Source organism: Lampetra fluviatilis, chromosome 27 (assembly GCF_964198595.1).
Source record: "Lampetra fluviatilis chromosome 27, kcLamFluv1.1, whole genome shotgun sequence".
Classification (NCBI taxonomy): domain Eukaryota; kingdom Metazoa; phylum Chordata; class Hyperoartia; order Petromyzontiformes; family Petromyzontidae; genus Lampetra; species Lampetra fluviatilis.
Genome location: NC_136301.1, coordinates 9852478 through 9867242, shown reverse-complemented (window position 1 = coordinate 9867242; position 14765 = coordinate 9852478). Strand labels below are relative to the sequence as shown.

At 50.2% G+C, this 14765-nt stretch overlaps 1 protein-coding gene across 1 annotated transcript; it reads right to left on the bottom strand.

The window, feature by feature from the left end:
• Nucleotides 1-2643: 2643 nt before the first annotated feature.
• Nucleotides 2644-11576, bottom strand: LOC144942559 (NXPE family member 3-like). Its single transcript, XM_078869421.1, has 5 exons — nucleotides 10936-11576; nucleotides 9589-9665; nucleotides 4803-5012; nucleotides 4004-4174; nucleotides 2644-3100 (listed from the first exon to the last, which is right to left on the bottom strand). The coding sequence occupies exons 1-5, from the start codon at nucleotides 11559-11561 to the stop codon at nucleotides 2739-2741; spliced, it is 1446 nt and encodes a 481-aa protein (XP_078725547.1). The 5' UTR covers nucleotides 11562-11576; the 3' UTR covers nucleotides 2644-2738.
• Nucleotides 11577-14765: the final 3189 nt, after the last annotated feature.

Here is a 14765-nt window from a genome sequence, read left to right as displayed (position 1 = left end):
TTCTTCTGGCGAGGAGGTGGCATCATGGTGTTGTCGCGTTGCAGCTCCTCGGCAATGGGCAGCTCGATACCGGCAACCGAGGTCCATGTCGTGTTGATGGCAGAGACTTGGTAACACACCGCACATGCGTCGTAGAGCTCAGGCATCCGCCCAAACGCCATGAGGGCACGAATGTAGTGCCGACACGGCAAGCCCATCTGCTTCATGTACCCGCACGTGCACGACCGAGAGCTGAGATCGACTCGGCGCTTGGCAGAGGCGTAGGCGTCTGGATCTTTGACGTATGCACGCGTCGAGGTACTCTCGTAGACCTTGTACCTCGGGGCCAACGCCTGCTGAGCGTCGATGAGTCCTTGAGCGTACGGCGTAATGACGCCCTTGAGCGGCCCACTTCTCGGCGTCGCTGCGGTGGGCAAAGGCCGTCGTCATCATGTCTTCCATGTGGTGCATGAGGAAGTGGAAGGGGTCCATCTCGCGAGCCGGCAGGGCCTCGCTGTTCGTGGACTCCACAAAGTTCGTCGTGCGCCAGCCGTACAATGGCGTCGTGTGCAGGTGCGGGTAGAGCGCCCACGTGTGGGGGTCGATCTTGTTGTAGTACGTGGCCGCCGCAGGCAGAGCTACGCCCAAGCAGCCCAAGGAGCTGCGGAACGCGGCCTCGGAGGCGCACCCTTGGGCATCGTAGATGATGCCTTGGAGGTCGGGCGTGAACGCGGAGCCGATGTTGTCCACGCCGTTGCAGATCAAATGCCGCGTGCAGTGGATGAGCATGAGGTCCTTCCAGTCGGAGGCTAGGATGCCCGTGCCACGATCGCAGAAGACCGGCGTGCCGTCGAGCTCGATGTCGTTGGTCGTGCAGCAGTTGAGAAACCAGTCGTAGGCCGCTGCCGTCTCGGACAGCACCAGCGCCACGGCGAGAAGGACGTTGCGGTTGTTGCCGTCGCGCCCAACGAGGACGAGCATGGTTCCATTGTAGGCGCGCGCCTTCATGTGCGACCCGTCGATGCCGACGACGCGTTGAAGACTTGGCTGCAACGAGCGTGCGATCGGGTTGCAGATGAACGCACCCCAGAAGATGCCCGCGTCTTCTCGCACACTGCAGGTCGTCGCGTTGAGCTTGCCGAACGTCTCCACCAGCGAGTTGATGAACTCGAAGCCTGCATGGGCCGCACTCTCGTTCGCCGCGATGCACGTGTCCTTGGCGCGGTACATCATCCGGGTCGGGACAATGACGCGAGCAACGTTGGCGACCTGGGCAATGACAGTCGGTGCGGAGGTACGGGGGTTGGCGCGAAAGGCCGAACGGGCTGTCGTGTTCGCCTCCACTTGGCGCTGCGTGATCTTGGTAGTGCCCGTGCAGCCGTGGTGATCCGTGCACAGCGCCGAGACGCGGAAGCCGCGTCGTTCCCCCGTGAGCTTCGTCAGCTTCACCTTGAAGGAACAAGGTGTTGAACTAGAGCAGACGATGGCAACGTGCCGTCCGCCGCTTCGCTTGAGGTCAAGGACCGCGCGCTTGCCTTGTTGCAAAGCAAAGTCTTGGATGCCGTGGATGGCCTCGCGGCGCGTGGTAAAAGTCTTCTTGGGGTGGAGGGTTGCCATTCGAATGTGAGCAAGGTGGCAGTGCGCCCGCCTGGTCGCAAGCCCGCCCCGAGCTCACTTCCGAGTCCGAGCCGTAGCTTGAAATGTTGGTCGTTGGGGTGCTGGCACACTGTGCCAGCGTACAAATATCAAATGTGTGTAGTTATATGGTGCTGGCACACTGTGCCAGCATACTAATACCACGTGTTTAAATGAATGGGGTGCTGGCACAGTGTGCCAGTATACAAATACCAAGTGTTTGGATGAATGGGGTGCTGGCACACTGTGCTAGTATACAATTATCAAGTGTATTTGACAAATGTCAAAACTGGGTGCACCCTGAGTGTCCAAAACTCAAGTTTTTGGCCACCCAGGGTGCACCCAGTTTTGACATTTGGGATCCAGTTTTGTCGGCAAAAGTTAAAAACCACCCAGTTTTGACATTTTCCCCATATTTTCCCATACGAATGCACTCTTGACCCAGTATTTAAAGCTAAAGTTGGGTGTGCGTCTCATAGTGCTGCGAACAAGATTCGTTTTAATATAGTTCAGAATAATCTTCCAGTAGACAACCCTCTCCCAGTTTTAAAGCAACGCGTTCGGTAATAATCACCTGGCAGACGACGCAATATACCCGTTCCATATTCTAGTGATAAAAAAATATTTTTTTACAAAATGACCCCAAAGTATAGGGTGCATCTTCATGGCGCGTCTTTTATAATTGGGAGAACACGGCAACCAGGGCGCCCGCCGGGCTCAAACTCCGAGCATCTTCAATAAGCGGCCAACGCTGTCCTGCAGGGCCTCCGTGTCGCCCCCAAGCGGAGGTCCTGCTGCTGAGGGCTCCTGCTGGCAAGGCCCCCAAGCGAGCCCCCTCTCCAAGGTCTGCTGTGGCCGACTCCTCGGCAAATTTTCTTCCGCCCCCAAGGTCCTCGAGCACCGGGAACCCGTTGGGCAGAGTCGGGGAGGGGGGCAAGCGAGGAGCCACGCTCCCAAAGCCTCGTCGTCCGCATTGCCGTAGCACCCGGGAGGCACAAAGCCGCCTCTTGGGTTTTCTGCAGCGAGCAGAACTGCAGTTCGGCAAAACCACCCGATCGTCATCCTCTCGGTGGACACAGGCGACACATGAGGCTCCCTGGGCCCACAGGCATCTCGCATGGGTCTCACCGGGGACACACGTAGGCCAGGAGGAGCTTGATCTCGCTGTGGATGATGACGGGATCGGGGTGCAAGTTGTCGGGGAAGCGGTGGGCCGCCGTCATTTCCCAGGCGTCCAAGATCACGACGGGCAACCCCGCCATGAGACGGCGCATGACGCGGTCCAGCTGAAGAGCGAGCCAATCGGACTGGTAGACAGAGTGGTAGCTGGTGTTGGCCGACTTGAAGACGACCAGCGTGCCGGGGGCTCGCTTCAGCAGGCGGACGATCGCGGCACGAATGCCGCGCATGCGAGCGATGTAGAGAGACACGGGGAACCCCGTGAAGTGAGCCCACACGCTGATCCCCACCACCGTGTCCTTCCCGCCTGGGGTCGGGAGGGAGCGGTAGTACACAGGCATGGACGCAGGGACATGAGGACATAGGGACAAGCACAGCAATGAGGACTCGTAGTGTTTCCCAGGTGTTGGTTTTACTGGTAGGAACCTCCTGGTTACACCAGCCCACGGGATTATTGTGTCCGTCCGTCCGTCGTGAATCGATAAATGAAAGGGGTGGGGCTGGGTGGAGAGGGGAGGGGAGGGTGGGGAAGGGCTGGGTGGAGAGGGGAGGGTGGGGAAGGGCTGGGTGGGGAGGGGCTGGGTGGGGAGGGGAGGGTGGGGCTGGGTAGGGAGGGGCTGGTCACCCCGTGGTGCCCTTATAAAACTCAACGTTTAACCTACTCACGCCGGCTTGTGCCCGCCCTCACAGTCGGCCATATTTGCGGAATACACCACGCCGCCGTTGACCCTGGCCATTGACCGAGCAACCCAACGTTCCTACCAGCTCCCTCCGCAGGAATGTGTTAAGAACGGCGTGGCTGTTTAAGAACTGGGACAGGATCTGATGAACCACAAAAACCTGGATTTTACACTTCCGTGGAATGGTTGCATGTTGGCCGCAGTGTCACGATAATTATAATCATTTACTTTTATATCGCCTCATACAAATCATATCTCAAAACGTTTTTCACACGCATACAGTTTTTAGCACAAGGAGGTATGGGAAACCCAGACAAGCAGGAAGGCAGTCCAAGTCGGCGCTAACGATTGCCCAAGCTCTGCGATCTTGCATTGGGATGTTTCGGCAGTTAGGCGCATTGGCTCATGTCACGTCTTGTGCCGTCGCCGGGCAGAAACGTGTCAACACCAGCGGAGGATTTGTGAACGAGGCACCACGAGATGTCGTTCGTGCAGCACGCCGCGAAGTGTCGGGAGGGGGGCATCCTGACCGACGAGGCCGTCGATCTCGTTGGCGGCGTAGTGCAGGGCCGCGAAGGGCCGCTTGGCCGTGAGGAAGGGCGGGCCGTGCGTGCGGTACAGCACGAAGGTCTTCGCTGCGCCCACGTTGGCCGAGATGAGGGGGCCGAGGTGCGTCGAGCCGATGTCGATGAGCTGCATGTCTGGGGAGCAGGGAGAGGTGACGGCGTCGTGAGTGGTTTTAAACGGTGTTGTGCATATTGTGTATCAAAGTGTTGTCCACTTGTATAGTTAAGACTAACGAGCAACCTGTGGATGTCTAGATTTGAAGCTTTCGTGACTGCAAGGATTCATACTCTTAGTTCTTTTGGTAAAGTCACGTAGGTAAAAAAATGAAATAAAAATTTATAAAATTAATTTAAATTTCATTTTTTACCTACGTAATTTTAATTTCATTTTTTTACCTACGTGACTTTACCGAAAGAACTAAGAGTATGAACCAGTGGATGTGCCATGGACTGGAAACACCACTTCTTACCAAGGCTCAAAACCTATTTGTGCAGACGCATGGAAAACCATTAATGAGAGCGTATACACGTGGGAGGAAACTTACACATGCAAAGGGGGGGGGGGTAACACACAATCCCCGTACAGATGGAAATTAATCCGCTTGCTGTGCCGCAGTAACCATAGCAAGCCAGCAGATGGCGCCCTTGCCACCAACGGTGTGCAGGAGGGAGTTTCACTAATCCTTGGTTCACTCATCTTCATGATCCCGATCCCCACCCTCATCTCCACAGTGCTGGAAAACCGATTGTCCGTGGCACCCACCCGGCACATGGGTGGAGATATGTTCGAACCACTGTCGAATGGTGGAGTCTCCAAACAGGTAGAGCCTCTTTCTGCGCAGGCACTTTGCCAGGTCTTGAGGGGCAGGGAAGGGCCGCGCCCTGCATGCCAGCGACACCCACTCCTCGTTGAGGTAGTAGCCGCTTGGGGAGGGCACGGGGTGGCCTGGCACGCATGGCCCAAGGCTGGCCTCTGGGATATACGCGCACACGCACATACAGTGAGGGAAAAAAGTATTTGATCCCCTGCTGATTTTGTACGTTTGCCCACTGACAAAGAAATTATCATTCTATAATTTTAACGGTAGGTTTATTTGAACAGTGAGAGACAGAATAACAACAACAAAAATGTTATAAATTGATTTGCATTTTAATGAGGGAAATAAGTATTTGACCCCTCTGCAATCTCAGCTCATTACCTGTATAAAGACATCTGGGAGCCAGAAATCTTTCTGATTGAGAGGGGGTCAAATACTTATTTCCCTCATTAAAATGCAAATCAATTTATAACATTTTTGACATGCGTTTTTCTGGATTTTTTTGTTATTCTGTCTCTCACTGTTCAAATAAACCTACCATTAAAATGATGGACTGATCATTTCTTTGTCAGTGGGCAAACGAACAAAATCAGCAGGGGATCAAATACTTTTTTCCCTCACTCTACGCACGTAGTGAACACCCAATGAGTGGAGGATATACCTGCATAGTGAGATGAGACAACACCATCAAAAGCGTTTTACCACGGCCGATGGGCATTCAGCACTTCAACTGAAACCTGGAAAAGCTCCTGGTCTAGGCAAAACATCCCCCGAACGACTGAAACACCTTGGATCCCACGCACAAGATTGGCTATTAAGTTTCTTCACCAGAATTGTGTCTCAATGCCGGCTGCCCAAAATTTGGAGACGGGTCAAAGTTATCGCAATCTTAAAGACAGGGAAGGACCCGAATGTCACGGGTAGGTACGAGCCCATCTCCCTTCTGCGCGTGTATTTAAAACTCTTGAAGCATCTGGTGCTAGGACGCATCTCACCTACTGGCAACAACATTTTGAGCTTTGACCAGGCTGGTTTCCGCCAGCGCCGAAGCACTGACACTTTTGAAAATCGCTTTCAGCGACATCTCAAAACATGTGCAGTATTGCTGGACCTCACAGCAGCGTATGATACATTCTGGAACACGGGACTTCTGCTATTAAAGCTGTCGCTAGTCCTGCCGCACTCAGAAGTGGACTCCATCGAGTTCCTCAAAAATCGTGGCTTCCGAGTGCACATGGAACAACAAAGTCAGCTCCTTGCAGATGCAAAATAATGAACTGCCTCGGGTGTTCGTTCATGCCTCTCGTTTTACACGGAGGTTGTGTTCGTGAAAAACGGCGTAATTACGTAAATATTACGTAATTTTCCTCTAATAAACAATGGAAAATTTTAATTTGAACTTAACTTTCGTGACTGCGGTCATTCATATTCTATGTTAATGTAGGAGCCCTCTCCTACATTAACATTAGCTGTCCCGCCCATACTCTTAGTTTTTTTGGTAAAGTCACGTTGCTGATGCAGCAAATCTGGCCGTGACGGTCCCACCTGATGACGGAGACTTGTGTTGCCTCCGAAACGTCGTGATTTTTATTATTTTATTTTTATTAATATTTATTTCATTTTTTTACCTACGTGACTTTACCGAAAAAATAAGAGTATGTCCCGCCCATCTCTACACCTTTATAAACAGCCTGCCCTCGGAGGATAACCTCCCTCTTCCTGATGACGACCGCTTGTGTTGCGATCGAAACGTCGTGATATTTGTATTCACTTTATTTTTATTTTTTTATTTTTATTTTTTCCCCTATCTACTGCCTTCACAGAAAGAACCATAGAATAGAAAAAGGAAAATTTGTCGGGGAGATCACGCTATCGAACCTCATCATGTCTACATATTTCACTGGTTACGGTACATATAGTTACAATACTACCATACATGTAAATTTCGATTTAAAGCTTTCAGACGCTGTCTTTCCGACAGACCTGTTCTTCACCTGAGGACGGCTGCTTGCGTTGTGGCCGAAACGTCGTGAGAATTGTATTTTATTATGTTTTATTTTTATTCTTTTATTATTTCCCTTCTACGTGACTTTACCAAAAGAACCAAGAAGATACCATACATGTCTTCAAGCTAGTAACAGCGTATTTTTTTAAAGTGTTTTTTTTTACACAAAGTGAGACGCTTACCGGACATTGGTAGACAAATCTGTGCACAAGACAAAGTTCATGCGGACAAGATCTTGAAAATGGCATGCGAGAAGGCGATACTGATGCTGCCCGTGCTTGTGGTCGTCATACTGCACCTCGGGCATTGCTACTGCACCTTGCTGCCTAACCACGATTAGCTCGCAGCGCATTCCGTACGCATTATTGCAATGACAGTGCGTGCATAACAAAAACAAGTACATTAACGCACTATTTCAAGAATGTCTTGCGTAAACGCGTGTAAGGTGCCGTCCATAAATGACGTCACGAGATTTTGGACTTTTTGACACCCCCCTCAAATGTGACGTCACAAAGCTGTGCCCCCCCCCCCCAAAAAAAAAACATGCTTCAAATCGCTTTGAAACTATTGCCATTGTAGTGCGTATTTAATGTGGCTCTGCACTCTGATGTTGTAGGAGAAAACATTTATTAAAACGTCTATTTAATTAAGTAACGTGTTGTCTTTATTTAATGTTGCGCATTTTGATGTGACGTCACATTTCTCAAACCCCCCCCTCCCTCGTCACACATCGTCACAAATGTCTGACCCCCCCCTCCCCCTAGGCGCGTGACGTCATTTATGGACGGCCCCTAAAGCGTGAAGCAACTGTACTCTTCAACATTTACATCAACGACCTCGCTACGAGGAAGCCACGACGATTTATCTACGCAGATGACATCTGCATCACAACCCAAGCCGATGACTTTGGCGTCCTGGAATATACCCGGAACAGTGACTTAACGATGGCATAGCAGACTACTGCAGCAGATGGCAATTCCAGCAAAGCATAAGCAAGACGGTTTGCAGTGTGTTTCACCTGCACAATGCCAGCGCAGCTGATCAAACACGACCCAAAGCTGGTGATCATTGGGAGTGATGTTGGTTGGACAGGAGTCTGACGTACCGTACATATGAAACTCTCTGCTGACCCGGCTGGCTGGCTGTCTCAACGTGGGGTGCCTGGTCACTACGTACGGTGGGCCTCTCCCTCTGTAGCAGACTCCTGACCCTCAGCTGAATGTCATCATGAGAACCATATCCAGTGCAGTGGGGATAATCCCACTAGCGTGGCTTCGTTTATTTTACAACATCCCTCCGCCAATAAGTCACTGCCAAACTGCGGTCGTCAAGATGCTGGACAAGGGTGCATGCAGCACCAGCGTTGCCCCTTCATATCGATATCGTCAAGTCACCACCCGTGCACCTGAAGTCCCGATACCCTGTGTGGGCATCACTGCAGCCCGAATATATTAGTATGTGGGATAACCGCACTGCCTGAGACGAGGAATGGAGATTCGTGGATGTGCCTAACAAGGACCTGACCAGTGATCGGTCTGTCCAGATGCCTGGTTTTAATCTCCCAAGGCACCAGTGGGTCCAGCTGAACCAGGGGATGTGTGCTGCTTACAAACATCGATGGGACATACGTGACAGCCCGCTGTATGAATGAGGGAGGAGATCATGGCGCACAAATTCTAGATTTGAAGCTTTCGTGACTGCAAGGAATCATATTCTTAGGTTTTTTCGGTAAAGTCACGTAGGTAAAACATCAAAATTAATGATGCAGCTAATTCGGCTGTGACGGTCCCACCTGATGACGGAGACTTGTGTTGCCTCCGAAACGTCGTGATTTTTGTTTTTATTTTATTTTCATTAATTTTGATGTTTTACCTACGTGACTTTACCGAAAAAACCTAAGAATATCATGGCGCATATCATCTCTGGCTGTGTAGTGCGTCAGGAGGTGCCGTGTGTGCTGAGCAGACTGGCTGCCCTGCACTTACCAGAGGAACAGGCTGTCACAAGGCTCTGTGGCTATGTGGGCTGACGTCCACACACAGAACATTCTAATATATTAATTGAAATTGTTCACCATCTAATTTTCTTGTTTATCTGGTGCTCTGTGTGAAAATCACGCGTAAAAGCATTCGCTAAATAAATAGCGCTCGTATTTACTCGGAATTACGACAAATATCGTAAACGGAACTTATAGCATTGCTACAATACCATTATTGCGATTCCAAGGGTAGAGAGGCATTGCTGTTCTAAGTGGGAGGTTAACGAACAACGTTTAGACTATAAAATGGCGCCATCAGTTTGAACACAACGTGATTGATGTCACAAGTAGAACATCGAAAGATGCCAACATTCGTCTCCAGTGGCAGCACCAGGAGTGGGGAGGGAGACTCAACCACCTGTGCCCCACAGTCCTACTTTGGCTATTGATCCATTTTCCCTTCCGAAATGTATTAACCGATATTATGTGAGCGAGAGTGACGATCTCATTACGACCAACCTATTAATATAATTTGATATCCGTTCTCTCTTACAACATTCATGATCTTAGCTTGCCAGATCTACGAGAAATGTCAAGGGCATTTTCCGTGCTCACAACCCAGGTGATGGGAAGTGGAATGATTTGGTCATGTGGTCACATTTTTTTTATCGAAAATATATTGATCATGAGCTAAGAAAGCCCTGGGTCAGGCTTCGTGGGACCGAAGCGGTGAGCACTCAGCACTCACCGAGGTCGCGTGGTGATGGGGATGGCAGCACCTGGATCTGGCTCGGATCTCCGCCGATGGTCACTTTGGAGATTGTGCTGCATCACCAGGATCAATGTGCAATAGATAACACTGGTCAACACACTTTTTCTAGCATAAGGTTTTCCAACGGTTCTAAGATAAATTTGGGGTGCTGATTCCAAATCTGGCATCAGTTTTTGTCTATCACATCAGGTTTTTGAGATATCAAATATTGTATTTTCAATAAAAACTGTGGAAGAAAAATATTAAATAAATGTGAATATCTACATAAAATGATATTATAAACACACTATCCTAAAAATACAGCACCATATTTTAACACTAAAGCAGTCACTGACTCGCAACAACTTGCAATCATAAGTGACAGAGTTAATTTCGGGTAAAATCAATGAAAATGGGGTATGCCGATAGCATAAAATGAGATGTGATAGAGCAAATCTGAGATGAGATTTGGAATCAGCACCCTGAAATTAGTCTAAAACAGCTGCAAAAGTCCAGGCCGGAATTTTTTTTTTGTTGACCAGTGTAATCATAGAATGAACAAGGTGTGGGTGAGGTGGAGGGAACGGAATGGAGTGTTGTGCAATAACAATATGCAAAATATTCCTAAATGTAATGGCATACAGGGTGGTGGTTAGGTCAGTGGGCATGTACGGCTCTGAAATAGTAGCATCCGTTATTTAACCAGGAAATTAAATACTTGCCCGTTGAGACATGACACATTGCCTCTTTTGAAAGGGCAACGTCGGTTTCATCAAGTTGTTGAGAACATGGGTTCCTAAACCTCCCCAACTCGCAATGCACCTGAGAAGCCAGATCATTTTCAGGAACCCATGCCCACTGAGACGGTGACAAATTGTGGCGTCCGGTTACTTCTAAGTCAGAGGCGAAACAAATAATTGCCAATAAACATTTTGGAAGTCATGTTAACAACAAAGGTGTCAGAGGAGCCTACCTATGTATGGAGGTATTAGATTGCAGGTCACAAGGTGATGCAGCTCAGGCACGGATACGTACACAGAGACACTGATATTGACACACAGAAAGACAAAAGAGTGGCGGCATACAGTCACGGATATGGAGACCCGATTATAAATAAGTAAATAAGGTGAACTGACTTTAACATAAAACATGTATGAGGAATAATGTGTCACTTTTGGAAAGAAAAGTGACGATACAAGGCAAGACGAGGCAATGGAGAAGATTGTCCGACAATATATACAAATTGGCTAAAGGCAGCATGAAAATATCAACACAAACACAGCCTAATCGAGTTGTTTTTGTCAACCCTATTAATCAGCTTTGGCCGTTGGACAGGCTGCTTACTTGCTGAATAACCGCTCCTCCTGATTGGTGAGAACTTTCTTGCGGCCCCCATCAGAGTGGAAGCGCAGGGAGTCACAGGGCAGCGTGGTGGGCCTCGCACAGAACCACGCGTGTCCCGTGGCCGCGTCCCTGTACTCGCACGTCCCACCCTTTGCCAGGAAGAGCGGCACCGCGTTGCACTCGGTGGCCTTGCCTCTCGCGCCTTCCTTCTCGAAGTAGCCGGTAAAGAAGATCTTGTTGGGCACCGAGTCGCGCAGGCGGCTCATGATGTGCACGGCCTCACTCGAGTGAACCAGCTTGACGTCCACGAGGGCCTCGCCTGGCCACGGCAGCACGACGCTCGCCGTGTACGAGCCGTTGTCGTGGTCCAGCACCGAGCCGAATACTCCCGCCCGGAGCTTGTCTGAGTAGACTTTGATGCGAAAGTAGTCTCCGCCATGCCGCTTGTCCCTGCCGTGGTGGTCCCTGGCCTGCACGGCGAGGTGCAGCGTGTCACCCACCGTGAAGTTGCGTGTCCCACCCAGCAGCCGGTAGCTCGTGGTCGCGGGGCTGGTGGACGACTCGAAGTCGAACGAGGATGTGGAGGGCGGGTTAGGCCACCGGAGGAGCTGCTTCAGGTCGTCCATCTCGGGGTCACGTTGTTCTGGGGTGAAATTTCTGGGGCCTGGTTCGGGCTTCACATGGCAGGGAGGCTTATGCGGGAGAGGGAGGATGAGGGACACCTGGGGAGGCACAGAGAGGAAGTGGAGAATAGAGGAAACTCAGACGTTGGGCCACTCAACCTGGGAGGGCAGTAAACCAGGATGATAATATCATGGCAGATTGAAGCGTGGCCTTTCGAGTTTCCTGGTTCTCCTTGACCTGCTGCTGGGTTACCTGTGTGAGTACGGCTGTCACCTGTCCAGGTTTTTCCGAGGATACCTCTTGCTGAGGTAGTTAAGGATTAGGTTTTGGTAGCAGCAACACTCAGCACCAAGGGGGGATGAGATTAGGAGGTGGTGAGATGTTATCGTCATCGCCTGGTATACAGGAGGTCATGGGTTTGATCCCGACGCTGGCGCCTGCATGTTTGGAGTTTGCACGTTCTCCCCGTGGTCGATTTTTCTCCAGGTCCTCCAGTTTTAACCTCCACATTTATAAACATGCTTTTAGATTATTTGGCTGCTAGAAATCTCCCACGTGATAAGACACTTCCTTGAACAATAATTTGTGGCCAGGTTGGTTCTGAAAAAAAGCTAATAGCTCAGTGGACTTTACCTGGTAAATTACATAGTATTAGATTAGGTGAGGAATAGGAAACAGGTGCCGCCAAATGTCGGGATTTGTATGCCAGAAGCAGATAATATAATAGTTCAAACGGTGAAACAAGCACCACATTCTGCACGTATTAACTCACAGGGTCTGATAGGGTCAAAACAGTCACCTAAAAATCAAATATGGCTGACATTTCTCCAAGATGGCCACCATTTTTCTTTGTTGATACCTTGAGCAGAGGCGTCAAGTCTTATTTATCTTAGTGTCTACATGTATTTGCTGTGATCTAATAAAAAAAAAATGTGAATTTTTTTTTAATTATAAACAAAATCCAAGATGGACTTCATCTTAGGCCAGATGTGTTTCCACTCATTTATACACCTATTGATCTACAAAACAGAATAGCTACATTTCAGCTAGTCTTTGCATGCACAGGGGCGATGTGTCCAGTGTGCCCTAAAAGTGCATCGGCATGAACTCTTCTTCACTTATTCTTATGAGATCGTAGTCAAGTGATGTATTTTAACCAATGTATCGGCTGAAAATCGGCTTTAAAAACACATTGGTATTAGCATTTATGCCACCGATGTTTTATACACATACTGTATAAAGAGCCAAACAAAGATTTTTGTTTCTATAAATGTATATTTGCTAATTGATATTTGCTAAAGGATCCAATTGTGAGGTGGAGCAGCTGAGGCGTGCACTTCAGTTGTGAGCAGATCCATACAATGCTAGCAGTGCGTGCCCCATCATTACCTCAAAACAGCAACAGCTTTCATCGACCTCTCTTTAGCTTACGATACCGTATGGCGAAAGGGACTCCTGCTGAAGCTTGCAAAAGCCGTACCCTGCCGCCCGACAATTAGACTAATCACCGAAATTCTGATCAATGGTTCACCGTCCATCTTGGTGAAGCTGCCAGCAGCCCACGAGTGTCGTCTCCGCCTGCCACTTGAACAATAGACAAGCCTCGAAAACGTTTCAGTTTAACTTCTACGGGGAGAAGCTAAGGCATGATGAACACCCTCGGGATCTAGGATTTACCCTGGATCGGACGATTAGCTACCATCACCACCTCAAACAAGCTAAAGGTAAAACGAAAGCACAAGTGAATATTATTCAGAAACTTGCAGGAACAGCCTGGGGAAGTGATGCCAGCACGTTGAAGATATCGACGCAGGCCCTTGTTCACTCCGCTGCGGAGTACCGTGCCCCGGTGTGGGGTGCAAGCCCTCGCACGGACCTTGTCGACGCCGAAATTAACGCGCTTCATATCATCAGCGGTTGCCTAAAGTCTACTCCACTCCCGTGGCTTCCTGTGCTGGCGAATATCGCTCCGGCCAACATCCGACGCGATGATGAAAAACTTCACTCTGCTGCTCCATCAAGATCTAAAAAGGAACCCCCATGGCCAAGGCTAAAATCTAGAAAACCATTCTGGATACGCGCCTCCGCTCGAGCAGCCGAAAATAAAGACACCGCCCTCGATGGTCTGAATCATGGGCGGCTATGGACGTGGCAAAAAAAACATAATTCACAATCCGAGGGTGGACGTATCGGGTTTCACTCTTCCACGACGACTATGGACCACGTTGAACCGCGCTCGAACGCAACACACAAAGACTAGCGTTAAACAGCTGCACGACTATGCGTGCCAGCGGGTGGTTAATTGCAGCGTGAACACGCGCGCTTCTGCAGGCGGTTTATTTCCTAACCCGCGCACGCACTATGATGAAAGCTACGGCTCTGCCTTCGCCACTCATCTGCCCACGCAGCTGCTCCACACACACACAAATCACACTGCACCGATACTGTGCTAACTTTTATTCATGGCGCAAAACCCTGCACTGCCCGGAGGAAATATTCCGCGAGCAGAGCCTATCCTATCACGACCAAATTCCCCCAAACACTCACGCGCCCTGTTGCCTACATCGCAGCCATTCTCACAGCGTCGCACGGACGTGGGGAGAGGCGGAGGGACGGAGATGGGAGAGAACCTTGCCTCACGCTTGTCTTGTGGCGGCACTCGCTGGCGTCTCATGGACGCTGCGAGTGGCTCGAAGAGGCAGGGAGTCGGTCTGGGTCACCGAGCGGCTGGAGATCAGAAGACCCTTGAACCGTTTCGGGTTCCCCCTATTTATGCCCTGGGTTTTCGAAAATCCAGGGTTACATTACATCATCCTGCACAGTCAATCGTTACCTAGGGCATTCCGTTACGCTATCCGCTGGTTTAGCCTGAGCGGCCGCCCGGCTGAATACACACCCACGGTGTGCACAGGGATTTCCCTCCCACCTCTTCGTCTGTGCTGCTCGCGTAATATTTCACCCTGGCCCCTCCCCGGTGCTGTGAGCGTCTCATTGCGGTTAGCCCAGTGAGTTTCTGTGCGCCCATACAATTTTCAGCCAATTTTGGGGGGCCGCAATGTAATTTGTCCTGGGAGGGTGTCGGCCAATCTCCTGGCACTGGGAAACCGTGGTACTTCCCCTCTAGGGGCCCTTTGGATGGAAACCCGTGGTGCCAGGCAATCCCCCGCTGGGACACTACGTGTGTGCGCTGCGTGTGGGTGGGTGTT